At 40.5% G+C, this 26,687-nt stretch overlaps 3 protein-coding genes across 4 annotated transcripts in view; 2 read left to right on the forward strand and 1 right to left on the reverse strand.

The window, feature by feature from the left end:
- Positions 1-542, forward strand: part of PTPN2 (protein tyrosine phosphatase non-receptor type 2) — a 30,141-nt gene extending 29,599 nt beyond the window's left edge. Inside the window, exon 10 of the mRNA XM_009101881.4 lies at positions 180-542. Within this exon, the coding sequence (XP_009100129.1) occupies positions 180-201 (22 nt within the window). The 3' untranslated portion in view covers positions 202-542. The remainder of the gene's footprint in view (positions 1-179) is intronic.
- A 275-nt stretch (positions 543-817) lies between these two features.
- PSMG2 (proteasome assembly chaperone 2) lies at positions 818-10,596 on the reverse strand. Its single transcript, XM_009101900.4, has 7 exons — positions 10,434-10,596; positions 8,650-8,821; positions 8,199-8,257; positions 7,489-7,607; positions 5,993-6,166; positions 4,686-4,806; positions 818-4,326 (listed from the first exon to the last, which is right to left on the reverse strand). The coding sequence occupies exons 1-7, from the start codon at positions 10,500-10,502 to the stop codon at positions 4,234-4,236; spliced, it is 807 nt and encodes a 268-aa protein (XP_009100148.1). The 5' UTR covers positions 10,503-10,596; the 3' UTR covers positions 818-4,233.
- On the forward strand, positions 10,586-25,085 carry CEP76 (centrosomal protein 76). 2 transcript variants are annotated; one of them, XM_009101911.4, is made up of 12 exons: positions 10,586-10,745; positions 12,083-12,238; positions 12,564-12,645; positions 13,012-13,236; positions 13,747-13,932; positions 15,670-15,767; positions 16,714-16,842; positions 19,342-19,533; positions 21,495-21,661; positions 22,537-22,870; positions 24,073-24,290; positions 24,729-25,085. In XM_009101911.4, the coding sequence occupies exons 1-12, from the start codon at positions 10,683-10,685 to the stop codon at positions 24,865-24,867; spliced, it is 1,989 nt and encodes a 662-aa protein (XP_009100159.1). In that variant the 5' UTR covers positions 10,586-10,682; the 3' UTR covers positions 24,868-25,085. The 2 variants fall into 2 exon arrangements, with proteins under 2 accessions (XP_009100159.1, XP_018764089.1); XM_018908544.3 differs by lacking the exon at positions 12,564-12,645 and having other exon boundaries at positions 13,050-13,236.
- Positions 25,086-26,687: the final 1,602 nt, after the last annotated feature.

The following is a 26,687-nucleotide window of genomic DNA, read 5'->3' on the forward strand; positions in this document are numbered from 1 at the left end:
ACAGCTTTCCAAAAATACTTGCTCAGAGGCGGTAGTTGCTCCAGGGAACACTTGAGAAGCTGTTTGGTTGACAGTGAGCTGCAAACCTGCTGTCAGTTCTTAGCTCTTTTTTTTCTTGTTGTTTTTTATCCCCGTACTCTGTACTGAATCGGTGACTTTCTTTTGGTTGTATGTCGCAGGCCGAGACTGACTGACACCTAAGCCTTCGAGACTTGTGAATATTCTGCAGCTATAAACTGCAAATAATTGACATGCAAAGCGAGACATGACCCCCCCTCTTCGGGAACAAAAAGTGAGGTCTGTTAAGTACCAAGAAGACCTCAGTTATCTGTTTACAGCGTAAACTGCACCGAGGGGATGAAGACCACCAGCAGCATGTGCTACTTTGCAAAACGAAATAATTTGCCATCTTGTGTTTTTATAATGCCTGTATTAATGTAGAAAGCTGTAAAAGAACTAAATTAGGAAGTATTTTGTTTTGTACTGCCATTCTTATTGTATTTTTATACTTTTTGGCAGCATTAAATATTTTTTTAAATTGATGATGTGCTGTTGTGTGCGCGTTATGTTAGGGAGAAGCTGTTAAGAGTGTTTGTTGTGGAAAAAGAAGGGTTTTGCCTTAAGGTACCTGTCTTAACTGGAAAATGGCAAAATTATTAGAGTGCTTTTTGCAAGTATTTTCATTAATGCTAAGTATTGTAGTTTGATTTAGGAGGAATTCTTGTACATTTCTTTTGTAATACACCACTAAGAATATTATTTTAATAATCTGACCAGTTGGTTTGGTAATTCTTTTTATGTTTGCTATAAAATATGCACAAAATGTTCAGAGTAACTTTGTGACGGGAAAGTGTTCTGTTGGTGATTGCTTTAAAGGGAAGAGAGGTTTAACCTGACCTTTCTTGACCCAGAGTCCTGTGCAGTTAATGGGAGCCGAGGAAGAAAAACAAAGTGCACAAAAATCAATGGTGTCTGTAATTAAAAAGGTTTTGGATTGTGCCATCACCGTGTGTTCTATCTACGGTATTTTCCTCACATCTCCCACCTTCTGTCAGTCTTCTCCTTGACATAGTCAGGATGGATTGAAAATGGGTAAGCCAGAGTGCTGCCTAAAGGAGTTCTTTTAACAAGGTCAGCAGGGTTTCCAGCCCTGTGCCTTCTGTAACAGATCTGATCTCAATTCTGCACTAGTTCTCTGATGGTTTCAGATAAACCTTAACTCACAAAACTGTATATTTATTATGACTGTCTAAACAGGCATGTGGTGGGGTTTTACATGGTAGCAGCCTGAAATCTTACGAGAACTTAGTCTTGAGGTCCATTCATGAAAGCAGTGATATTCAGAGTTGCGTTCAACTTGAAGGGAAAGCTGAAGCAGGGGAGTCCTTAATGCTATTACTTGAGCTAAAGACACACTTGACACCATCCTGAAATGGTCTAAATTTCCAGTCTGGTTTGTTCCAATTTTTTTTTTTTTTTAATATGAATACCATTGTTCTGAGCCTATGCTGGAGGAGAAAACAACATTGTGGCTTGATTCAGTTTTCAAGTTGGTGCAGCTGTGAAACCAGGAGTGTTTGTAGCAAGAGATTAAGCTCTGCCAAAACCACTGCAAGAAACCCTGCTATTGTTGATTATGGGAATAGGGCCTGTTTATACCACTAGGGACATCTTTGCATAAGGCTTTCAGATATTCATGCCTTTTACCTTTAGCTATGGTTTAGGTTTTCATTATTTTCCCCCTCTTGGAGTTGTGAAGAAGCACACAGTGCATGACTACTGGCAGTGTGCATGCCAGTATTCTATTCCAGTGCCGTATTCTACCTGCTGCTATCGTATGCAACTAGTTTATCTTGTGGGGCATAAACAGCTGAATATTCTAATAGAAATGCTGATTGCCCTTAGTTTTTAAATGGTTTTCAACTACTGAGATGATGGAATAAAGTCGATGTCAGCCAACTAGATGAATCGGCAAAGGAGATCAAGATAGAGTAGTTCCAAAACCTTTGTTGTGTTTAGTTGAATGCTGTCTTGTGACAGGAGAAGTTTTGCTTTCTGACCTCTATACTTGTTTGGTTATTTCTACACAGGCCCCAATTCTTGACAACTGTTGAGAAAGTGTATTTAAAAAGGTGAAGGAAGGGGAGAGAAAGGACCAAGTGAGTGTGTAATTGTAACCTTTAAAGAAATGGCTTTAAAATGATCAGACTTGTGATAGGCATTTCTTTCCAAATGAGGAAGCTGTGATTTACTGACTGCGATTTATTTTCTCCATGCTCAAGGGCAGTGTTGCAGAGGTGTTTTTATTTTTGCTGGTCATCTGAAGAGCAGGGCAAAGGCGCAGCCTTAGTCCTGCAGGAAGGTTTTGGTGCGTGCAGGGCTGTGCTTGCCTGTCCCGGGCACTGGAGGCAGGAGTGGCTCGGGGCAGCGCTGCCCGCCGAACTGCCGGCCTTGGAGAAGCTGCGTCCTTGTTCCTTCCGCAAGGATCCGACTGCCCTCTACCTTCTTCACAGGGAACAGGAAAGCCCCGAGGATTTTGTCTTTCGGAAAGTACTCCTCAAGAGGCACAGCCGAGTGAAATTTCAAGAAGGGAAGAGGAGAAAGTGTTCTCCTTTTCCCTTCTTGAAATTTCACTCGGCTGTGCCTCTTGAGGAGATAGTGAACATCTTTGGCTCACTTAAGAAAAATACCGTGAAGCAAATAACACCCCTTTCGTTGCTTCTGTCTGCTCCTTTGGTCCCTCTAGACTTCATTTGCTTGCCTGCTCTATATACACCTCGTAGTCACTTGGCTCAATTTGAATATGGTTATTTTTCTAACTAGCTTTAGGCTTATCAGACTTGCCTTCTGCTGCACGTGGCCTTTTGTCTGCATTCTTTGACTACATCTGCATTTTGACTCACCAAATTTGACTTACCTGTTTGGATACCTGTGGGAGCTCCTAAAAATAGATTTTGGTTAATTCTCACTTTTCAACTCTAGAACTAACCATCTTGCATCCATGATTTAAAGTTGTTTTTAAATCAGCTGATGTGACCAAGCACTTCCAAAATGTCAAAACTGAACACATAGCTAAATAGTATAGTGCAACAGATACCATGACAAACATGTCACATGTGAACCATCCATCATTCAGCTGCTCTCTCAGATAAAGCCTGTAAAATACACAGATACCAGACTTCCTGATATGACACAAGGTTTCCTGATTCCTTTATATTTCAGGGCACTGTATTAATGTTCAGTCCAAGAAGGCTCATTGACCTAGAATGCTTTAGTTTAGGGAACTTAGCAGCTTCTAGAAATGGAATGGAAGCTGGGAAAAGAGAAGGCTTCGGGGTAACCTAATTGCGGCCTCCCAGTTCCCAGAAGGACCCTACAAGAGAGCTGGAGAGGGACTTTTTAGAAGGGCATGTAGTGAAAGAATAAAGGGAAATGGCTTCAAACTAAGAGTAGGTTTAGGTTGGGTATTAGAAGAAATTTTTTACTTTCAGGGTGGTGAGGCACAGGCTCAAGTTGCCCTGAAAAGCTGTAGATGCCTCATCCTTGGAAGTGTTTAAGACTAGGTTGGCTGGGGCTCTGAGCAACCTGATACCTCCTAGTGGAGGGTATCCCTGCCTTCAGCAGTGGGATTGGAACTAGAGGATCTTCAGGATCCCTTCCAACCCACACCATTCTATGATTCTATATAGACAGAAATGACAGAGCAGGCTGTTACACTGCTTGCAGTCTCCCCAGTTGAAGCTACCACAACAGCACTGGGAAAAGAAAGCAAAACCAGATCACTTCTGACCTTCACTTACCTCACCAGGAAGTCTTGGAAAAAAAAAAGTTAAGATCCGCAGTTGACATGGAAGTGGAAGGGTTTATCTTCCAAGAAAATCTATGCCTACACATCTCTCGCAGTTCTCAGCTGCATTAAAAAGGAGCACCTTAAGCTTGTCCATGGCAGTAACACTTAACCAGGGAAAAAAATTTCTTAAAAAATATTTTATTAGAAAAGACTTCCAACCCAAGTTACTCAATAAACAACTGTACAAAACCTATTTCTTTGGTGAGTTTGTGAAAGTTACCTTAATTTCTTTAGCTACCCACATACACAAAAGGAGTTTTTCTTAAATAAAGCATTTATGTAGAAACCAAAGCAAGCTGCTGCTCCTTGGCATTTACTGTGTAATCACCACCTTGAGGGACATCTGCGACCGCACACGTGACTCGCAGCGAGCTCAGAGCTGATCAGAAGAGGGCAGGTGGGAGACCGTTGCCAAAAAGCAGGCGCCAAGAACTCGGTATCTTCCACTGTGAAGAAGAATCTGTGGAATTGTTGCTCTGCAACAAACCCAGAATAATTCAATTTTAAGTAGTAATAATGTAACTGGGTATTAAAATAATAGGCAGCAGCACAAATGTCAGTGTCATGGTGGGTTGCTTTAGAGAAGGGCACTGGAAGAGAGAACTCAATAAAACCTTTACACAATTTTTGCCCGCACCTGTCAAACAAAAGAACTGGTGTTCAGATTTGTTTTTTCAGGTGGGCAAACTCCCACTGATATTTTAATACAAATATATATTTTATTTGGCATATTCTTGATGACCAAGAGCCAAAATTAACCCATCTGGACTGAAGCAAAATGAAAATAATGGATATAAAATATGACAGCGAGAACTTTCGATCAAGCAGTACTTACTTCACTTTTAATTAGCTGGAGCCATTCGTTAAGATAGTTAACAAGAACAAATGCATCAGGGATGTTGTCTCCTTCTGAGCAAAATTTCAGAAGAACTGCCATTTGGATTCCCTCTGAACAGCTGCAACAGAAATGAGCAGGCATTTATATTTTGTTTTTAGATCCAAAATAATTATATTTAAGTATTAAGAGCAGGAACAACATGCATGTATCTTGTGAAAAGTTAAAACCAAAAAGGAAAAATGTATGTGTATATATATTCTTTTTCCTCCAGATCTCCTAGATCACATTTTCACACTTCATGCTTTTTTGCTTAGTCTTGAATTTCTTCCTTACTTTGCAAGGCCACAATCCTACATCTTCCAAGAGTATGCAGGCCTTTTACATATTTAGTTTGCATTTTTGTGCTGGTGAGGTGGCTTCACATCCTTTGATACAATCACTCCTTATCTTTCTGTGTTTTTAAACTAGTAGTTTTGCAGGCTGCATATCAGTACTTCACTCAGAATATTCTTATTTTTTTAATTTAGATATTAATATGGTTACTTTAAATCATTTTACCTCAAGTCCTGGCAGTTTTTTTCTTTTGCAATTGTATATGGTTTCCATTCTGAAGTCTGTATAATTGTAAGCATGGCATTAGCAACTTTGCTGCTGTTGAATTCAACAGTGTGGTCAGGTGTCAAAAGCAATAATTAAAAAATAAAAGTAAATTTTCCACCGGACACAATGCATCTTTTGCAGAACCACACAGATGTGCTATAAATGAGTATTAGTTTCTAAAATTAAAAAGCTCAGCTTTCAACACAACTTCTGATGCACGCACCTTTTAACAAAACCCCCACATCTCATTTTTTTGCTGGCCCTGAAATCTTAACTCCTTCATAGTGATCAGAATTGTCAGCGGATTTTTGGGGTTTTTTGTATAACTGATGTTGGAACCTCTTGCCTCAGGAAACAGTTTTAGTTAAAGCAGCACAGATATAGGAATTCTATTTACAAATTGTGGTTTGGATAGTTTCAGATACCAGATTGATTGTGATCAGAACTGTAAAGACTTTATTATTTTCCTTTAGCCTATTCCCTTATATTTTTATCTTATTCTAACTTCATGATCCAGGACTCCCTACTTTTCTTCCTCCTAATTATGGGCCTGACCTGAAAGAAATTCTATTCCCATAAAGCCCTGTTCTATAAACAGAAAGACTTTTCTTTTCCTGTAATGTAGCAGTTTATAAGATAATTTTACCCAAGTACTAAAAACAAGACTTCTGATATCTTTCCATGCTTACCTTTAGGCAACTCACCTCTCAGTAAACAATAGTTTTGTGATGCCACCTCCAGGTATATGCAAAACTTTGTCTGTATTATTTATTCCAGGATAAGCTGCTACTTTTTCCATTTCTTTCCAGTTTAGCTCCTTCATGCGGCCTCCAACTGCTTTCTCCAGATCAGGTGTGAGCAGGTAGCGCAGTGGTGTCCTAGAAACAAGTCAAGGATGCACTCAATCTGCCAAGGAAGGACACTGCCCCACTTATCACCTGTGGCAGACAGAAGGTGCCAGCACTGAGGACCTCAACCTGCAGGGAAGAACTGCTCTGACATTCTCTCCCTCTTCAGATCAAAGTTAGAAAGTAAGTCTGTGGCCTCAAAACTGTACAAACTATTCAAATTTATGCCACAAATAGAATTTAGGTACCCTTTCAGGAGCTCAGTTAACTGGCAAGTGCCAAATACATAAGCACCTAAATAGGGAAACTGCTTATGGTTGTTAAAATAATTTACAAATAAAATGTGCTTTTTCTTCCTTCAGATAGGAGGTGATTAATTCAAAATCTGTTCTGGTAAACTTAGACTTCACCACTGTACAGTATTTTTAGTAAGCTCACACTACTAATACATTTAGACTTCAGTCAAGTTAAAAGTATTTTCTGAATGCACTACCCTCACTCTTTAGTAAATCTGCTATAAGGGAGTTGTTCTGTGGTGCTGAGGGAGCTGGGAGGGTTTAAATCACGACTTATCACTTAGACCTCATCAAATAACCATCAGTCCCTCTCACTTCATTCCGTGTTAGCTGGCCATCCTGCAGTTGTATGGATCTACCACTATATCTAACATGGATGGGACATGCATAGATGGGACATGCATAGATCTAAACCTCCTTTGAGGCCCTATACATCTATAGAGCCTGAGGATAACAACCGCTGAAATACTGATTTTATTTGTTTCTCTTTAAATCACCAATTATGATGCCCTCAATCATCAAGAAATGCCTGGGTTTTGGATGGGTAATATCTAGTTAAAAAATACTGCAATTGCATCCTTGCAGTTGCCTCCCAACAAATAATAACTGGTAACTTCCTATTAAAAAAAATTTTAAAAAATGACAACTTACTGTACCAAAGAAAACCTTTCAAATGTAGAATGATGACAAAGAGGTCAAAAACAAACCACTACTACAATCAAGTATTAAAAATCTAACCTGTGATCTGTATGTCAGCAGTTAATCCCTGACATTGTCTGCAGGCACAGGAAGTTAAAACTGAGGCAGTGCAGGCTAAGTGCAATTTGCTTACAGCTTTTCATTTGATCAGTACTTCTGACAGTAGCAGCCCAGAAAATTCAGTGACTTATCCTGTAATACGTCATGTTTTAACAATATACTAAGCATTTTATGACCAATGCATACATGCAAGCAAAAGCACGTGCTTAAAGTACTCAGGACATGGAAGAAGAGGGAAATATATCAGTCAAAAAAGCCCAGAAACATCAGTTAGGTCTTTTAAGGACCCAAGCATACCCCAGAAGCTGCTCATCATCGCGCTGGTACGCATGGCTGCTGGACAGAAGGACAACCCTGGCACATTTGCTGCTCTTCACCCAAGAAAGAAGGGTTTCACAGAATGGCCTGTACTTGTTCTTCATGCAATGACACAGACAAAAAAGTGAAAAATTTAATGTGTCCCTAACAATACTAGGTGTTACATATAATGTTTGGCAGTGATGTAAATTATTCTTCATATCCACTTAATCTTCAGCCCCACATATATCGTTAGAAAGCAGAGAACTGCCCTGGTTGTTTAGTTAGGCAAAACTACATAGAATTATAAGAATCATCATTAAGACCATGTCAACAACAACAGTATCACCTGTTTTGTGTGCCATTAATACCAAAGGGAAAAGCTTTAGAGCAAGATGGGATGGCATGATCACACAGTATTTTTCCAGACTTTGAACTGCTAAAATACTGCACCACAATTTTCTCTTCTGTCATGGCATTCTGCTTATTTTAAATTACAGCCACTGCCCAGTTAATGAGTAATACTAAATTCCTCATTTTTACCAAATGAGTGCTGTAAACTGAATCTAGAATACTATGAAATAATTAAATTGGCCTGACACACAAAAATAAAGCTATTACAAAGAACACAGAAAAATAATAAATGTAAAAGAAAAAAATAAACAGACAAACCAAAGAGTGAAGTAAGAACAATCAACAAACATACGTACCTTTATAAAAGGTGATCTGATCTGCAGAACTACAAGTTTCTTTGAAGGTAAGGAATACACTACAAGAAGAAATCATTAAGTCTTGATGAGCAGAAACTGAGAAAGAGGTCTGGGTTTAAATATATCAAGAATTATCCCATTTACAAACTTCAAGTATGTGCACACTTGATATTGCTTTGGATTAACATCACAGAGAGTTTTGGCTGCACTGCAATGGCTCAAATTCAACATTTCTCACTGGTTCCAAATGTCAAATTGATTTTCCAAAATAACAACAGGAACAGTTTCCTCTGTGAAATGTAAATACATTCCCGTTTGTAGGTTTCTGCAGCTGTTATTACTGACCTTAATTTAAGAACATCAGCAAAATATAACAACAACAAAAAAAGTAAATGTGATGTTCTTGAATCTTATTTGCCCCTTGCAAATACCTTCAGCATTCAAAACCCACCTTCAGCATTTATACTCAGCTCCACTGAGTTTTCCTCTGCTGTTGCATATGGGTTATTTCCAACCATTGGCACCAGGCAATCGGTGTAGAAGTAACCAACTTTAGTCATGTCAAGTGTGGAAATCACCAGATCTATTGCCAACTGACCGACATTCCCCACCGACACTGCTGGCTGAAGGAACAGAATGAACCCAATTACAGCGTGCTTTGGGGATGGCATAAGGTGCTGTTCAAATAGTGAAAGCTTAAAATCTGGTCAAACATGATTTCTAAAAGTGGCTGCTCATCTTCTGGCAAAGGTGACTATCTCCTACCAGAAGAACTGGTAAATACAGGATTTGGTCTCTGTCTGACAAAAAAACATCCTGGCCACTTTTGTGAATAATTCTGTCTCATTGTAAACTGAAAGAACAGCTTGGAAACTCACCTCCTTTTTTCCACATTTTTGGATTGAGAGTAGGCAAAAGACACTCAAGCAACTGATGTGAGACTGGCAAAGCTCAAGTGATGCCCAAAGGCAGCCCTGGTATTACATATTAAGCCTCTAAATCTCAGACTGACTCATAAACAAGAATAGGTTGTTTTTAATTTTTTTAAAGATAAAAACGATAAGGGTACCCTTAAATTAATTTCACAGGAATTGCTGCGGGTTATCAATCGGGGCAGATACTGACCTAACATACTGACCTAATATAATGGCACAGAAAGTCAAGAGTCTGTGTCCTTCCAAAGAAACTATTAAGGAAGACAACCATAAAACGTTCGGTTGCTTTCCTCTAATTTATGATCAAATCTAATAATTGCTGCTGCTGCTGCTGCCCGTTGGGGAAAGACAGCGGATTTGAGGCTGGCAGAAGGCGAGGGAGGCTGCGGCAGCTCTAAGCGTCCCCAGGCCCTGGCTGGTGCCGAGCTCCCCGGCAGTGCCAGGCGAGGAGCCCGGCAGTGATGTGTTTCCTGCTGCTTGTCAGCTGACCGGGAATGCCTTCCTGCGCAGCCTGCACAGTCATGCCGTGCTCTGCAGCCCTGCCTGGGAAGTGATGGGTCCCTGCAGCGAGCCCAGCAAGGGCAGAACTGACGGCGTTTGCCGCTCGGCAGCCTGCGCTGGAGCTCTGGTCCCACACCGACATCGTCACCGCGGGCACATGACCCGACACTGATGTCACACCATGTGTGAAGGCGATAAAAACACTTCCTAAAACAATCCTAATCCGAAATTTAAATGTAGTAGAATGATTTTTTTTTTTTAAACACTGTAAACATTTATATATCGCATCTAGATGAAAAAAAAATCCCAAGCTTTTACTGCAGTGACAACTCACGGGTGCTGCAAATCCAGTAAAAGCACAAAGGGCGCATTAATTCCTAGAGCAACAGCATACAGCTATAGTTCCAAAACAGCATCTAGCTATTGCTCTAAAATAAAATATACAGCTCTTGCAGCTCGGCACGGATCGTCTTGAAGGGGCGAACCCGAGGTTCTGAGGAGGGACAAGTTGACAGAAACGGAGAACACCGCTCTAAGCTCTGCTGCAGAGAGAGCCCTCCAAACCCTCTTTTCCCCGGCGAACACCCCACAGATTCCACGCACACCGCCTGCCCTGCGCTTTCTCCACTTATCCCGCGGCCAAGTACCCAGGGACTCGGGCCTCGGGCAGGGCAGGGACACCAGACCCCCCGTGTCCCGCCGCACAGGAGCGGAGCGGAGCCCTCAGCACAGAGACCGGGGGCAGCGACCCCTCAAACCCACCGCGGGCGGGAAAAGGGGAAGCAGGAGCGTGACTCACCATGAGCAGGGTGAAGCCTTTCAAGTCGGGGGCGGCCGAGCCCCCGCCGCGGTCGCACGGAATGAACATGCCGGCCGTGAAGGGAGGAGGGAAGCAGGCAATGAAGAAAGGAAGGAAAGGAAGAAGGAGGGAGGGAAGGCAGGAAGCAGGGCGCGGACGCCGCACCCCCGTGCTGCCGCCAGGGGGCGGTGGCGGCGCTGCCCGCGCTCGCCGCGAGGCCGTTGGGGCTCGTTCCCTGGCGGCTCCGCCATGTCGCTGCCGCCGGAGAAAGCCTCAGAGCTGAAGCAGATCATCCACCAGCAGCTGCTCAAGGTGGGACCGGCGCCGGAGAGACTTCCCCTGGCTCTCAGGGAGCTGTGCCGCCCCCCGTGCCGCTGTGACCCGGCCGCGGGTGGCGGCAGCGCCCGCTGAGGCGGTGGCGGAGCGCGCCCGCTCCGGCGCCCCGCTTTGTTTCCCCAACTTGGGTTGCTGCAGGTGGTTTCCAGGCGCCGCTTGGTCGCTTTCGTGCTGCTTTTTGAGCGAGGGTCTTGAAACTGACCGGGAAATAAGTAAGGAGGGTGTAACTCCTGTATCTCTTGTCAGTGCAGTGGTGAATGTTCCTGCCCGTCACACAGGAGAACGGGGTTCCTGGAGCGAGTCCAGAGGAGGCCAGCAAGATGATTAGAGGGAGGCAGCTTCGAGGAAAGGCTGAGAGAACTGGGATTGTGCAGGCTGGAGAAGAGAAGGCTCAGTGGAGACTTCATAGCAGCCTTCCAGTACCTGAAGGGAGCCTGCGAGAAAGAAGGAGACAGACTTTTTACCAGAGCGTGTAGTGACAGGACAAGGGGAAATGGATTCAAATTGAAAGGCAGCAGGTTTAGATTAGATATTACGAAGAATTTTTCATTGTGATGGGTGCTATGGGACAGGAACATATTGCCCAGAGAAGCTGTGGATGCCCCATCCCTGGAAATGTTCAAGGCCAGGCTGGGTGGGGTTCTGAGTGACCGGATCCAGGGGAAGGTGTCCCTGCCCATGACCGGGGTTTTGGAGTGAGAAGATCTTTAAGGTGTTTTCCAACAAGGCCGTTCTGTGATTGTGTTTCAGTGATTGTGTTTCAGGTCCCGGTGGCTGTGTCCTTAACATCCTTCCAGTGTGAAAGTCAGCTCTATAAATCCATCTGCTTTCACTGCTCAGATGATGGGCAGACATTCTCAGATTTCCTTTTGAGCACAGGGAAAGCTTGCAAGGGGGAATCTGCTACTTTTGTGCCTTACCTGTACAAAAGCATACTATTTCCCCTTAAAAAATAAGGAAGTATTGTATTAAGCTTGAATTTTGAGGGAGGTGATAAATTGGAACAGTGACCATTTTGTAATTGATGGATTTGCAGACCTTTTTGTAAGAAGGGAAGTTCAAGATGAGTTGCTGTCAAAGAGCAGTGAAAACACCTAGGTTTTGTATGCTTGTAAATTTTTTTTACTGGGAAAAAATTCACTGTTTTGTAAAATAGTGGCTCATTTGATTAGTTCTGCAAGGATCAATGTTTTGGTGTAGTTATTTCTGTGTTCCTAGTAAAACCCCCTTAGGCTTACAGACTTAATTGGTAAGTTGTACCTGCTGCCATACAGAGGGCTGCTGTTTGTAACACAAAATGAATTTCCTTTCAGATGGATGTCCATGGGAGGATACGAGAAGTTCTTGCTGAGACTATACGAGAAGAGCTGGCACCTGAGCATCAGCAGCTCTCCACAGAAGATCTGATAAGAGCCCTCAGACAGCGGGGAATCATTGATGATGTTATGAAGGAACTTAAATTTGTAACTGTAAGTAGCTTTTTAAGAGGGGAAGTATTTCTGCTTATTCCTCTTACTGACATGGTGTTTTGACAAAGTGAAACTGTGCTGCTTCTGGAGGTTTGTAAGGATCTTACTGCTTTAAGACATTATAGGAGCAGAGAAGATTAATGCATATGCTGAAATTGGTTTTAATACTGCACTGAAAATATTTGTTCAGTTTTAGAATTAAGAAGGGAGCATACCTAAGGAATGGCTTTCAGATGAAATGGAGGATCCTTTAATTTTTAGAAGACTGTGGTAAAAGCACTGTTGCATCCCTTGAGTCCTTAAAAAATCTTAATTGTAATTCCAGGATATGAATGAAATGGGAAGGACTTCAGCTCCAAAACCATCAACACATTTTGTTGACAGAGAACCACCAGTTTTGAAAAAAAGTATGTTTCTTACTTATTTAATTGTTTGGATCATAGCTTTGAAACAAATTTGAAGTCTATGATTTTTGCAATCTGAATTAGTAATCCAGTATGAACTGGCATAAAGGTGGAAGTTTCCTCTGCTTATCCACAGGGAGTAAACTCATGTAAGCAGCAGCAGTCAGTGTTGCAGTAAATATGATTTATTACTATTTCATTTGATTTACACTAAGATAACTTCCATATATTCTAAAATTACTTTCTCCTAAGCATGTTTCAAAGAAGTTTCTTTTTTTGCTAGTCTCTTGTTAGTTAGCTGATATTGAACAAAATAAGCTTTCTAAGATCTGTTTGTAGTCTCTTCATTTTTATTGCTACGCTTTACAGCTAACATTGACCCAACACGGAGGTATCTTTACCTTCAGGTTTTGGGTGGAAAAGCTTTTCTGGAGCATCTTCAGGAACCAGAGCCTCTGCCTGGCCAGATCTGTTCTACCTTCACTCTGTGTTTACATTTTCGAAACCAGCGCTTCCGTTCCAAACCCGTACCCTGTGCCTGTGAGCCCGATTTTCAGGATGGTTTTCTACTTGAAATACACAAGGATAGCCTAGGTAAGGAGCATTGTGAATTTAAAGCTGATGCTGTTGGGATTTTTTCTGACCTAAGAGTTACTGTGAAATACGTTTGATATTATTTAGTGGATTTCTTTCCTGTTTTTTGTCATGTTTTCCTGAGGAAATGGATTACTCTATTGGGTCATGCCACTTGTAGATCTTTCTCTGCTCTTGCTCTTTTCCTTCTTTTTGACTCTGAAATACTTGAAATTGACCAGCTTTATCAATTCTTAAATGTAAATTCCATTTTAATTTTTTGTGTATCTTGACCTAGTTGCATTACAGTATTAACTACAAAAATAATTTTATCTTCTCTGTAATCTCTCTGTAGCTCTGTCCTAAAATGAGTATGGTTTTAGAGATGGGACCATTGCTTACACTTCTGGACTCAAGATCTTCTTTATACTTAGGACAGACATTGCATTTTGTTGCATACTGTTTTAAAATCCTGAGGAGAACTTGGGATGTTAATATTCTTGCTGTCTTCTTTTGGTTTAATAATGGCAGGTGACGGAAGCAAGATGGTGGATGCAACCACTATGTTATCTATATGTGACCCAGTGCATATGGTTCTGATCAAAACAGACACATTTGGTGAGACCACACTGGTAGCATCCTATTTCTTGGAGTGGAGGTCTGTCTTGGCTGCAGAGAATGGCATAACAAATGTTGCTGTGGAACTCCTGGGTGTAGGTAAGGATGAAAAATGAGCATGTTATGATGACTTAAAATACTGGATACTGAGCTTGCTTACAAGCTTAAAGCAGTATTTTTGATCTAGTTAATTTCTTTCCACAATTCAGAAGTAACTGTTAAGTATCCTTAGAAAATGCTTAGAAGACTTAATGGTCAGATTTTTCTGTTACCGAGTTGCTAAAAATGAGTATTCCAGATCCCCTGCAAAAATAGTCCTCATGTCTGGGAATTCTCACTATTGATTATCTGCAAAATCTGGTTAAAGTGTCAGAAACAAACCAACCAAACAAAAATCCAGTAGTTCATCTCCAGGAATATATCTGATCAGTGCACTGGGGAGTAAAATCCAGCTTGTGTGCCTTTCGTAGCAAACCAACAATTGCTGGAGAAAGGGATCTCTGCTCTGCTCCCATTTATCCCAGTGGCTGGAAGTGTGTTTTCTGAACAGCTTGGTTTAGTTGCTTAGCAGTTAGTACACTTAGCAGTGTGTATTTTTGTATGTTGCTTGTGTTGCTTGTCCCCAGTCCTCTTCTCAGGACTTCCAACCCAAGTTTTTAGGATATGATTTAGTGAATAAAGATTCGGTCTCTCATGACTTCCTACAAGACTTTTTACAAGAGCAGGTAATCACAGGACAAGGGGGGATGGATTCAAACTGCTTGAAAGTAAATTTAGATTAGGTCTTAGGAAGAAATTCTTTCTTGTGAGAGTGGTGAGGCACTGGAACAGGTTGCTCAGAGAAGCTGTGGATGCCACATCCTGAGAAGTGTTCAAGGCCAGGTTGGATGGAACTCTGAGCAACATGATTTTGTGGAAGGTGTCCCTGCCCATGGCAGGGTGATTGGAAATAGGTGATCTCTCAGATCCCATCCAACCCTGGCCATTCTGATTTTAATTTTCTATAATGAATTGGAAATGCATAACAAATAAGTTTGGTTTAATTCTCGGACAGGTTATGGAGCAAATTAAATTTAATTCTCAGTAGCTTTTTTCCAAGTAATAAAGTATCAGTCCAATAAATCCAGTGCTTTTTCTCCTCTTCAAAATCCTGTCATTGTACAAAATGCATGTTGAACATCAAAGGATGCTGCCATCTCAGATAAACAGATAAACTATTATGTGAGGTTTCTATTGCTTGTATTGCTTATGGACCCATCTGTAATCTGTTCTGTAATGCTCATTGTTGTTTATGTAATCTTAAATTTTCAGCATTAGTTGCTGTTCATTTGTTTGTTGTTTTGGGGAGTTTTTTCTAAGTTGATTAATCTCTTTGTATGGCAGCCAGTCCTTCATAATGACCTGTGTCCTGGGGGAAGATGAGCTTCTTATTTCTACCTATTTAAATTTGAGCTACTTGTGTAATCAGTAGAATTAGGCACATTTACAGTGTGTGATTCTCTGACATGATTTTAGAGGCTCATTCTAGACATTTCTAGAATACCATTTCAGAATTCATCTTATATGTTCCAGGACTGGCTGCAAATAGGGCCTTGGATAATTGTCTTGGATGTAGACACCAGTGCTTTTTTTCATATATTATGCTTTCTTACAGCCTCATTTGAGTTTAAAATTTAAATAAAGATTTCCACTTTGTCTATGTTGAAAGAAGTTTAGTTACTTTTTGTGATTATATAAGGCTAACATACATATTTTATTGGTTTGCCCCTGCTTGGCTGGAATAATCTAAGCAAGTTGAATATGAGAGAACTGATAAAAATTTATTTTGTTTCAAAGGTACAGAATCAAAGGTTTCTGTTGGTGTTTTAAACATCAGGCTGGAAATGTATCCACCTCTTAATAAGACACTTTCTTCAGAAATAACTAGTACCCAGGCAAGTAATTTTGGGAGGGCTAACTTATTCTTTTGTTGGTGGGGGGGAAGCTCAGTATAGAGTTATAGATGTTGAGCACTGTGGAGTTTTTGAATGTTTAATACTTCTTTTTTTTTTCTATTAAATTTAAATATAATTACGTTTTTTAAACTACTTTATCTATACTGAACAAGTTAGCTATTCTGCTTGGAAAGCCGGTAAATTCTGGCCTCAAGGTGCATTCAGATATTTCTCTGCACATTAAAATCCAAGCAATTCTTCTGTGCAGAAATACATTACTGAAAATGAACAGTACTTCGGTGAAGCCTAACATGAACCTACAAACAAGAGATAAAGCTTGAAGTTTTTCCTCACTGGATTTCCATTTAAAGATACTATGGATTTGCATGACACACTTAAAATGTTAAGCTTTATTTTACATAGGCCAGGATGTGGTGTTAATGTACTTACTGGGTATGATGCCTTGAGAGGCTACCTAGAACAAAGGCTAGACAGAGTTAAAGGAATAAAGTAGGTATTTATTAAAAGGCCTTCAAAGGTTACTCCTTGGGCAGTGCAAGAGCCTGGCCATGGCTACACCCAGGATGGACACTGGGTCATGAGTTTTCACACTTCTGTGAGTTTTGGTCCATTTGCATGTTGGGGTTAATTGTCCAATTACAGCTTCAGGTTATGAAGCCCCATCCTCTCAGATTGCTTTCCTCAGTTCGCAGTTGTTTGTACTTTTTGGGCCTGAAGCTGCAAGGTGACCTTGGTTCTTGGGCTGGAAAAAGTTTGTTTTGTCTAGAGAACTTACTAACTCTTGATATGAAGTTCAGCATTACATACTAAAGCAGTACAGAATCTGGAAGGTATGAAAGCTAAAATTTAAGGCATCATTCATGGGCTTTTTTCTCCTGTTTGGAATTAGTATGTGTAGGATTGGTTTTGTTTTTCCTACCTACAGTTCACTTTGGAACGTCAGAAGACAGCAGAAAAAGAACGTTTATTTCTTGTGTATGCTAAGCAGTGGTGGAGAGAATACCTGCAGATCCGGCCTACCCACAACACAAGGCTGGTAAAGATCTTTGCACAGGTTTGTACATTTTACAAATGGACCAAGCCTTTCTTTAAATTTTCTTTTGATTTTATTTTGAACTTCATGCATACGTGGAATCTGTATAGATTTATGATATGTTTATGTTCGGGTCAGGGCTAAATGTGGTGTATTGTGCAAAAAAAAAAAGAAATTTTTAAGGACTGAACTTCTGTTTGCCTGTTGAAGCTTAAGAGAGTGGTGCAGACAGGAGGGTTGCTCTGACTACCTCTGATGTACCAAGTGAAAAAGACTGCTCAGTCTTGTCCTTGAATACTCACAAATGTCAGAGACTTAGGTGATCTGTACAAACTTTTTCAGAAAAGTTTTGTACCAGATAAAACAGATAAAAAATTGACTTCGTAGATGTATTAGAACGGATCCTCAAAATATTTGAACTCTATGTCCTCTGCAATGCAGTCTCTCTGGTTTATGTCCTACAACAACTACAGTTAAAATTACTTCAGTCTGATAAGTTACTGTATCAGTTACTTCTCAGTAACTGTACCTCAGTGAAAGGAATGGTATGATCCTTGCATTTTTCGCGCTATGAATTTATCCTGCTTAGTATCAATTTTCCTACCACAGTAACTTCTTATCTCCAAGCAGTGTCCTGAAGCGATCTGTGCCCCCTCTTCGGTGAGGCAACAGCGTCCCTTCTGGCTGTGCCCTGAGTGCGCAGGAGTGATGTGAACTTCCAAATCCCAGCCAGCAGCTTAGCCCCACCCCGTCACTCTCTCACTCCTCATCAGTGGGATGGGGGCAAGAATAAAAACTGCAAAAGAAAGGAAAAGTTCATGGATTGGGAGAAAGGTGGTTTAGTAACAGAAGTCAAGCAAGGAAGAAAGCAAGCAGGCAGAGGAGGAAGGAAGGAAGAAAGAAAGGGAGGGAGGGAAAGCAGTGATGCAGAGACAGTCACTCCCCTCCTCCCAGAGCAGACAGATGCCCTGATAGTCTCCAAGCAGGGGCAAGTTTAGAAAAAGTCTGTTTCCCACCCTCACTGTTGTTGTTGCTGAGCATGCCACTCTATGGCATAGAATATCTCTTTGGTCAGATCAGGTCAGCTGTCCTGGCTGTGTCCCCTTCCAGCTTTTTGTCCAGCCTGAACCGACAACTGTGTGGTGGCAGAATGAGAAGCAGAGGTGGCCATGATCCTATACGAGCCCTGTTCAACAGCAGCTAAAACACTGGTGTGTTCACAGCACTGTTTGGGTCACAAATCTTAAACACAGCACTTAGGAGGGTTGCTGTGAAGAAAACAAACTCCCTTCCAAATAGACCCAATACAAAGGCGTAAGGGTTTCAGGGCAGGGTATAAGGAGAAACAAGTCTATAATGAGATAGGATAGGAACTAGGCCCCTGCTAGTTTTGTACCTATTTAGAGCTTGAGTTTCCCATTGGCCCTAGCAAATCCTAGTAAAACTTTCTGGGAACAGAAATGAGTTTATTAGATCAGTTTGATAATGTAGTTACCATAAAGTTTCAGATGAGAAATGCAGAAACAGGCATTATATATATGAGACAATATTAAAAAATAAATCCTGCCTGTGGGGGTTTTTTAGATTGCTTTCAAGCTGTGAAATAGTTTTCAACAGGATTTCAGTCAGCCTCAAACAAATGCTGCTTTTTTTCCACCAGGTTGCTGGAAAAGCATGACAAAACCTTAACGGGGACAGTATGTGACTACAGTAAAAATATGAGACCATAATCTCCTGAAGCTGCAGAGATTCAAAAGGCTTTGATCCTTTTTTTAAAAATGCATGAGCATAAAAGTACCAATTTAGCACAGTGAGGAACAGAAGACCTCTATGTTCCTTGAAATAGTTTTAATAGATGATAATCATAGTATTTGCCTGCAGCATGTAATAAAACAGATTTTTAAAAGTCATCTTATTTTTTGATTTTTACAAGAACTTAGAAATTCTTAGTAGTATCGCTTAGTTTAGATCCAGTTACTAGATGTAATTGCTTAGTAGATCTAGTTACTTCATTTTGAGTAATTTTTTATTGCTTGCTGTTACAAAAAGAGGTATTCAAAATTAGAAGCAAATAGACAACTTTTAAACTCTAGAATCAGTTGCTGAATGTTTACTGTTTTTGGGGGAGGGTTTTTTTGGGGGACGTTGTGGAATTTGGTGCTAGATTTGTTCTGGTTTGTTTTTATACTTGATGATAATGTGGAAATGGGCATAGTAGGTAGAGCATAAGCAGTTCCTCACCCATTTGAGAAAATTAATTGCAGCCTGTGCTGTTCCTGGTGTTCAGACATTCAGTCCAGAGTGCCCTGTGAGTGACAGAGCCCCTCTGAAATCTGATGTCTCTAAATGAGTGGTCTTAATGGTCTTGTGTCCTAATTCTGGGGATATTTTCATGTTTTACCGTTTCTGAGTGATACTTATTCCAGGGAGGATACATCCCAGAGGAAAAAAGTCTAAACTCAGATTAACGTTTTTGCTACACTTGCGCGACCGACAAATAACCCCGTTTGACGTGTTCAGGATGAAAACGGGGTGAACCGGCCGGTGTGTTCGTACGTGAGACCCCTGCGGGCCGGGCGGCTGCTGGACACGCCGCGGCAGGCAGCGCGCTTCCTCAGCGTCTTGGGCCACGAGAGAGCGCCCGTCATCGGCGGCGGCGGCGGCAAGCAGGAGCAGTGGTGCACCCTGCTTGCTTTCTTGTGCAGGAACAAGGTGCGTGACAGTGCCCCTGGTGTGCCACTGCGGGGGAGGTGGCCGGCTCTCAGCCTAGTCAGGAGTTTAAAACAGGATGCAGATAAAATGCATTAAAATCAGATTTGGATGGTTCTGTTGCAGTTGTGCTTGAGGTTTTTAAAGATAAACAGGTGATAAATAGTAAACAAGAAGGCTTTGGAGCAGACTTCCCTTTCTACTGTACTAGGGGTCCATTTGTCAATGCATGTCTTTGACACTGAAATTTCTTCTCTTCTGTTGCGTTTGTAAGAACACTTATTGTCATCCAATGAATCCCTGCTACTGTGCAGGACGCTAGTTAAAATTCTGCACTAATCCAGGAAGAGTAGAAAAAGTCTCTTTAGTCTCTTGTCTCTTTTGCTAATTTGGTGGGGTTTTTTCTGTTGGTTTTTGTTTTGGTTTGGTTTTGGGTTTGTGTTTTTGTTTTTTTTTTTTTTAAATAGATGGCCTGAAATATGCCGATGGTTTTTACATTCCATTTTTGAAAGATCGGAATTTTCACTACAAGTTTCAGCCTATTTCTTGGTGGTCCGACATTTGTATCATATGACTGTAATCAAAAGGCAAATCAAATTGTAACTGGTTCTGGTTTATAACTCTTCTGTTTTATAAGCAGAAGTACCACTGATCACTACTGATACCTCTTTGGAGTGGTCAGTGCTTTTCATTGCCATGGAGATACTTCTGCCTTCAAAAATTACATCACTGGTGTGTTTGCATTTAAAAGATATGTTCAGGGCAGCAGGAGCTGTATCCCAGGTTTTAGACCTGCCTCCAAGACCATGTAGAACAGGCATTGGCTGTTGTCTCTGAATATCAGATGATGCATAGGTGCTGTATGAAGGCAGCTCTGGCTGCCCACTGGCTTTCAGATGGAGATGGCAGTAGGGACTTTGAGGACAGCTGTGTCTGGAGACACAGAGAAAGGTGTTCCTTCAAGGCAGAAATGGAAAGCTGTAAGGAAAATAACTGAATTTAGCCCCTGAGACACCAGACACCATCATTTTTCTTGTGGAAAGTGGTATAGCATTATTAAAATAACACAGGTTCGCTACAAACTTGTTTAAGCTTACCTTTCTACGTATTTCCTTTTTATACTGTGGTAGGGCAAGATTGTGTTGTTTTGATACATCCAGGAACTCTGAATTTTACATTTTCAACATTCTGAATAGTTATTTGCCTAAAAAGCCTTACTGTTCTGCTTCTGAATGCTGTACTTTGTGTTATGAAGCCTTCATTGTTTGAGCAATTTTTGTTCTTACTTTACAGCTAACAATTGTAAAGAGCTCGAGACAAAAGATATTAGACATTGTATTTGGAAATTGTTTCCTGTGAATTATCAGTGGTAGTAATGTGTTTATGAGATAAATGTTTTCCTGACTGAAGGAAAAAAACAGCTGCACATGGTTCCCAGCTGTTTTACGGTTAGATCTGTGGGGGACCTTGTTTTATCTTTGTCTAGTTCCTGAAGATTAACAGCACATTCAAGAAAGTGAAATACCAGTAGTTACATTTTACTAAGTGAAAAAATTCCTAACTGTGAAAATACTGCATAATTTCTAGTCTTGCCTCAGGTATTTGCCTTATATAAATTTTTACATTTAATTAGAACATTGTTTTTGTTGTCATGGTCAGTAGATTCTGGTTTTGGGTTTCTTGAAGGTATCTCTATAATCATAAGGAATGTTTCCCAGTGTTAATCATACACTATACTTGAAGAAACAATATCAACAGTCTATCATGCATTTTAAATTCATTTATTCTATTACAGAAAACCAAAACTTGTCTAGTTTAAAAGGTAAAATCCTTACTTTTGATACATGCTTTAGATAAACAGGAGAGTAACATAACTTGTTAAATGGTGGCTTGATAAATAGCACTATTTTCTTTCTTTAAGGTTTTATTATTATTAATAATATTTATTAATATTTACTGTCTAGGGTGACTGTGAAGACCATGCTAATCTTCTGTGTAGTCTTCTTCTTGGGTTTGGATTGGAAGCCTTTGTGTGTGTTGGAACAAAAGCAAAAGGAGTCCCCCATACTTGGGTAATGACTTGTGGATCTGATGGAACAATTACTTTTTGGGAGAGCTTAACAGGACATAGGTGAGTAAAAAGAATATAAGTAAACAGAACAGTGTATTTTGAGGTTTCTGTAGGACATTTCTGCTCTTGTGGTTTTTTTTTTTTTTTTTGTCTCCAAATCCTTTCATATAATCCAAGTGATGTTTGTCTTTGAGTTTTTTTCCATCTAATGCTTTTGCTTGGAAAATAACTGATTCAGTGTGAGGGGAAGTATTTAATCAGTTTGTAATATATTAGTGTCTTTAATAGTGGTATCTGTTTTGTGTCTTAGGGCAGCTGATTGCCATCGATGTTACTGCTGCCATCATTTGTAAAGGAAGTGAAATCTGACATGATTTTTTAGGAACCTATATTTTTTGCTTGATTTCATCAGTGAAATCAGTGTTGTATTACTTTTTTTCCCTCTGAAGAAATCTCTCCGAGTTCTCTGAGATTTTCTCTTGGCTTGACTCATTTGAGAAGGGCACATGTAACTGTTTGGTGTACTAAAGCTTCTGGAACATGTTTTTTCCAGTGTTCAAAAAAGCAATTCTCTTTTGCTGCTGTTTGTGTATCCTGTGATTAGCATTTGCACGTGTATTTCTCTAAATGTGATGAATAGCAGGGCAACTGGATGAGCATGTTCTTCTAGTTGCAACATTTAACTGCTTGATTAAACAGCTTATTTTTCTAGATTTAAAGACTAAAAATGATGTATTATTTGATTGTATATTATGCCTCCAAAGCTTATACAATTACATTTCTGTAAACAAATTAATGCCATTTTGGGGGGAAAAGTTGATGACAAACTTGGCTTGTATTTTTAAAGGAAAAATGGCTATATCTCTCCCGTCTAAATATTTTTACCTTGCCTTGAAAGAAGTTGTATTTATGAGAAATTGAATCTTTTTGACTAGGTACATCCACAGACCTATCAACCCTGATGACCCTCCCCTAGCTGAGCAACCCAAGCCACTGTACCCATACCGCACAATAGGTTGTATCTTCAACCATGAAAAGTTCTTTGGAAATTGTCAGCCCTCTGATGCTGTGGAGGTCTGTGTGTTTGACCTGCATGATGAATCCAAATGGAAACCCATGAGTAGAGAAGCAATAAAATCTGTATGTGCTCCTGGAGCAACGTCTTCAGTTCCCCCTTTTCCTCCTCTGTGTGCTTCTACAGTAGATGCTGCTGTAACAAGCAACGAGATGGAAGTGCAGCTGAGGATACTGGTCTCTGAACACAGAAAGGTGAGAAAGATTGGCACTGATCTGTCATGGTAATACAGGTTCGTGTGTTAATTGTGTACTTGTTTTGGATAGCCATTTGTTAGTTAACATACTTGTATCTTTGCAATGTCTTTTCCATCAGCTTTTGCAGAAATGTGAAATGGGAAAGGTGAAACAACTGAACAAAATATTTGGGAAGACTGTAATGAGCAGTTTTAGACTATTACTTGCAGTGGTGATCCAGCCTCATGCATGGGCTTTTTCCCCCCCACCCTGCCTTTGCCCCTCATTTTAGGTCCATGATCTTCAGCTTACTGGCACCTGCAGACCACCCATGAAGGGTCTCTAAAAGCACCAGGAAGATGAAATCTGGTCATTAGTGGGCTTTGCCAATCCAGTACAAATATTTCTGGTTCCTCGATAAAGCAGGCTTTCAGCTTTCGTGATCTTACTCTGACTGCTTTACAAAATCTGAGATATTTTTAGAAGTTAGTTTTGTCCTTTACCAGGATTTTTCAAGGGATAATGTGCCAGAAATTATACTTCCTGTGCTGGACATGAAGGCAATGATCTTTTAAGTCCCTGTCAGCTTATGTCTGTTTTTAATGAGGGTTTTTGATTGTTTCTGTTTTATCTCCCCACACAATGCTCAGCCTTTAGGGTGGCAAAGTAATTCTCAGAGTGTGAGTCTGATGCAGTGTTGAATACATACATAGAAGATTTTTCTACTTCTTTGCATTTGGGATGCTGGGAGGAAGGTGCATGTACATAGTGGGAAGATAGATAGTAGAAAGAAGGTGCCTTTGTGTTTCGGGGAGCTGTTGTGCATCATTTTTTCAGAAAGGGTTTTCCATGAGACATTTGAAAAAATGTCAGGTGAATCTTAGTTGATCTTTTCCATATTTTTGCTACATATTTATGCATATCTTCTTACATTTCATGCAGAGATATTACAGCTGAAATATCTGTTTCAACTCTGCTGACCTTATGTTTTAGTCTAATAGTTTAACTTCATTCCTTGATAAATGTTTGATACTTGTGGTGTCACTTGCTTCTCCCATTTGGTGTGTGAGTCAATACATGAATCTCATTGCTTCCTTCACTGCCATTAACTGCCAATATAAAGATTCTTGGATTTATTTGAATCTGTACAGTAAGTGAGTTTAGGCATGTCCTGATGTACCTTCTGCACAGTTCTCATGGTTCTGTGACTTGTCTCCCAGGATCTTGGCCTTTCAACTGTTTGGGATGACCAGCTGTCCTATCTGTTGTCACAAGCATTAGCAGCCTATGAGCTGGAACGCACAACAGGTGTTTCTGCAGGGAATGAAGAGTTTCAGGATGCCGTAAGGAGAGCGGTACCCGATGGTCACACCTTCAAAGGGTTTCCCATCCATTTTGTGCACAGGAATGCCAGGAGAGTATTTGCCACATGTCTTAGGTAAGTCTAAGTGTAAAGACAGAGTTGTATGTTAAAACTAAATAGTTTACTTTTTTAGTAATGAATTTTAAAGAAAATTAATTTCCTTAGGTTGGAGCTGGAGGAAGAGTGGTGTGGTATGTGTAATAGATTATGAGGTACAGAGCTTTTAGGTTACATTGGTGATTCAGTGGTCATAGAATTCTTGTGTATTAAATTGAAGAATGAGGAGTCAATTTTATTTCTCTGTACCTCTTAAAAATTATCAGTGGCGGTGTTATTTTCCTCCAAGGCAACAGCCCTTGCACTACAGAATGATATTATTTGTAATGACAAACTCACGATATTAATTTTTACTTAAATGCTAGTCACACTTTAAAAAAATTGCAATATGTAATTAAAAGCTTTAACAATATCTTAGGATTGTCTTTTACTCCTGTGTTTCTTTTTGTCATATAGGTCTCCTTTTTGTGAAGAAATAATCTGTTGCAGGGGAGACCAAGTGCGACTTGCAGTTCGTGTACGAGTGTTTGCATACCCTGAATCTGCGTGTGCTGTTTGGATCATGTTTGCTTGTAAATACCGCTCTGTCCTTTGAAAAAAATCCCAAACTCTTCATACCTTTTTAGTGCTGCAAAATAATGTATGTGGGTGTAAAGTGATTCAATTAAAACAAATATAGTATTTTATATAAATGGCGCTGATTTTGAACACCACAGTGTGTGTATTGAAGGGGATTGTGTACACAGTAATGATTGTATTTATAAAGAGAATTTATTCTTTGTAATAAAAGTTACTTTTTATATTTATACAAGTGTGAGTCAAGTTATTAAAATGTGTCCAAAAAATACTGTCTTGTTCTTTGCAGTTCTGAATTGGTTTAAGAGTTTCTTCAGGTCTGCTTTACCTCTGCAGAGTAAGAGACTCTTTTCTACCTCATCTTTCCCTGTAGTGTACAGTGAGTACTTTGTGAGTGACTGAGATCCATAAATACTGGTGTTTAGGCATGTGTCCTTCAGACAACAAAATTTATTTCTGCTTCTTGTGGATCTAACCATAACTTCTACATTTAGCTTCTGAGAGCAGTTCAGTCAGATAAAGGTAAACTTGTTAATCTGTGAATTTATGGACTTATTTCAAAAATACACAGTAAGACTTGGATACCTGAAGATGTGAATAGCTATGATGGGTTAGATAAAGTAGTTAAACTTGGTGTCTTTTGCCCCTTGATACCTTAAGAAGTTTCTGAGGTAGAAGTTGTAGCCAGACCATTTTGCTTGACAGCCATTCGTGATTTTGTCTAATTCTGATGCTCAGATCCGTACTTAATTAGCCATCTGTGATTTTTGTCTGTCTTAAACCTGTGGGTGATGATTTTGCTGAATATCTTTATGCTTTGCAAAATGGCAAGCTGATGGGTTTACTGAACTTTTCTGTTCCAAACTTCTCAGGTTTTTCCCCATGTGGACTCCAGGCATCTCTTCTTATGGCTGGAAAATCTGAAACTGTTTGGTTCCTCCTGCAGAAGCCATTCTGTGTCAGTGATAGCCCATGACCATCTCTTTTGGTTGTCCTTATAAGAAAGAGGCAACTCTCTCTGCTGCTGCTGGCCAAAAAAAAAAAAAAAAAAAACAAACCTTAGAGAATCTTGCAACCCACACTGCAGGTTTGAATGTTAGCATTTTGCATGGTACATTTAATCAGCACTGTGGCAGTGTGACACCATTTGTGTCTTTTTTCTTCAAGAGGTGTTAAATACTTCCTATGGCAGCACTGAGCTTTTTCAATTTTAGGAGTCTAATAGTACATTATGTACTTACTGGCCCTGCTGCTAACTTTAGAAGTCTGGTTTTGTGTTATTTTTTTTTAATACCTGAAAGATAAAAATGCATTCATTTGTCCGCTCTACAGCATACAGGATGCTGATAAAAGCTTCACAAGTACAATTTCTCCCCCAATTTCCTTGTCTCTAAACGTAGCCTGAAAGGCTGGATCATATTGGATGGTGAATATCGCCAAATTTAACAGCATTGTTTAAATACCACTTGTATCTTGTATGCACCGCTGTAAATTACAAGAGAAAGGAAGAAAGAAGCAGTGGTGTTCAGAACAGCTGGAAGTGAAGGGGGAGAGAGGAGCTGGAATGGGAAGAGAGGAGCTGAGAGTGGAACGGGAAAAGGAGTTGGCAGTGCAATGGCAAGAGAGGAGCTGAGAGTGGAACGGGAAAAGGAGTTGGCAGTGCAATGGCAAGAGAGGAGCTGGGAGTGGAATGGGAAAAGGAGCTGGCAGTGCAATGGCAAGAGAGGAGCCGGCTGCTTGAAGCGGCGGGGCCCTGCCCAGCTGCAGTACCGCTCCTGGGCGGCAGGGGGCACCCCCGGCGCTGTCCCTCACACCCTCCCGGCTCCCATTGGATCAGGC

This window comes from Serinus canaria, chromosome 2 (genome assembly GCF_022539315.1).
Source record: "Serinus canaria isolate serCan28SL12 chromosome 2, serCan2020, whole genome shotgun sequence".
Taxonomy (NCBI): domain Eukaryota; kingdom Metazoa; phylum Chordata; class Aves; order Passeriformes; family Fringillidae; genus Serinus; species Serinus canaria.

Coding starts and splice junctions, on each gene's coding strand:
- PSMG2 (XM_009101900.4), bottom strand. CDS start 10,502: ATGTTCATTCCGTGCGACCGCGGCGGGGGCTCGGCCGCCCCCGACTTG. Junction 8,822..10,433: donor AAGGCTTCACCCTGCTCATG/GTGAGTCACGCT, acceptor CTGTTCCTTCAG/CCAGCAGTGTCGGTGGGGAA. Junction 6,167..7,488: donor GATGATGAGCAGCTTCTGGG/GTATGCTTGGGT, acceptor ACTTGTTTCTAG/GACACCACTGCGCTACCTGC.
- CEP76 (XM_009101911.4), top strand. CDS start 10,683: ATGTCGCTGCCGCCGGAGAAAGCCTCAGAGCTGAAGCAGATCATCCAC. Junction 15,768..16,713: donor CAGAAATAACTAGTACCCAG/GCAAGTAATTTT, acceptor TCCTACCTACAG/TTCACTTTGGAACGTCAGAA. Junction 22,871..24,072: donor TGGTCTCTGAACACAGAAAG/GTGAGAAAGATT, acceptor CTTGTCTCCCAG/GATCTTGGCCTTTCAACTGT.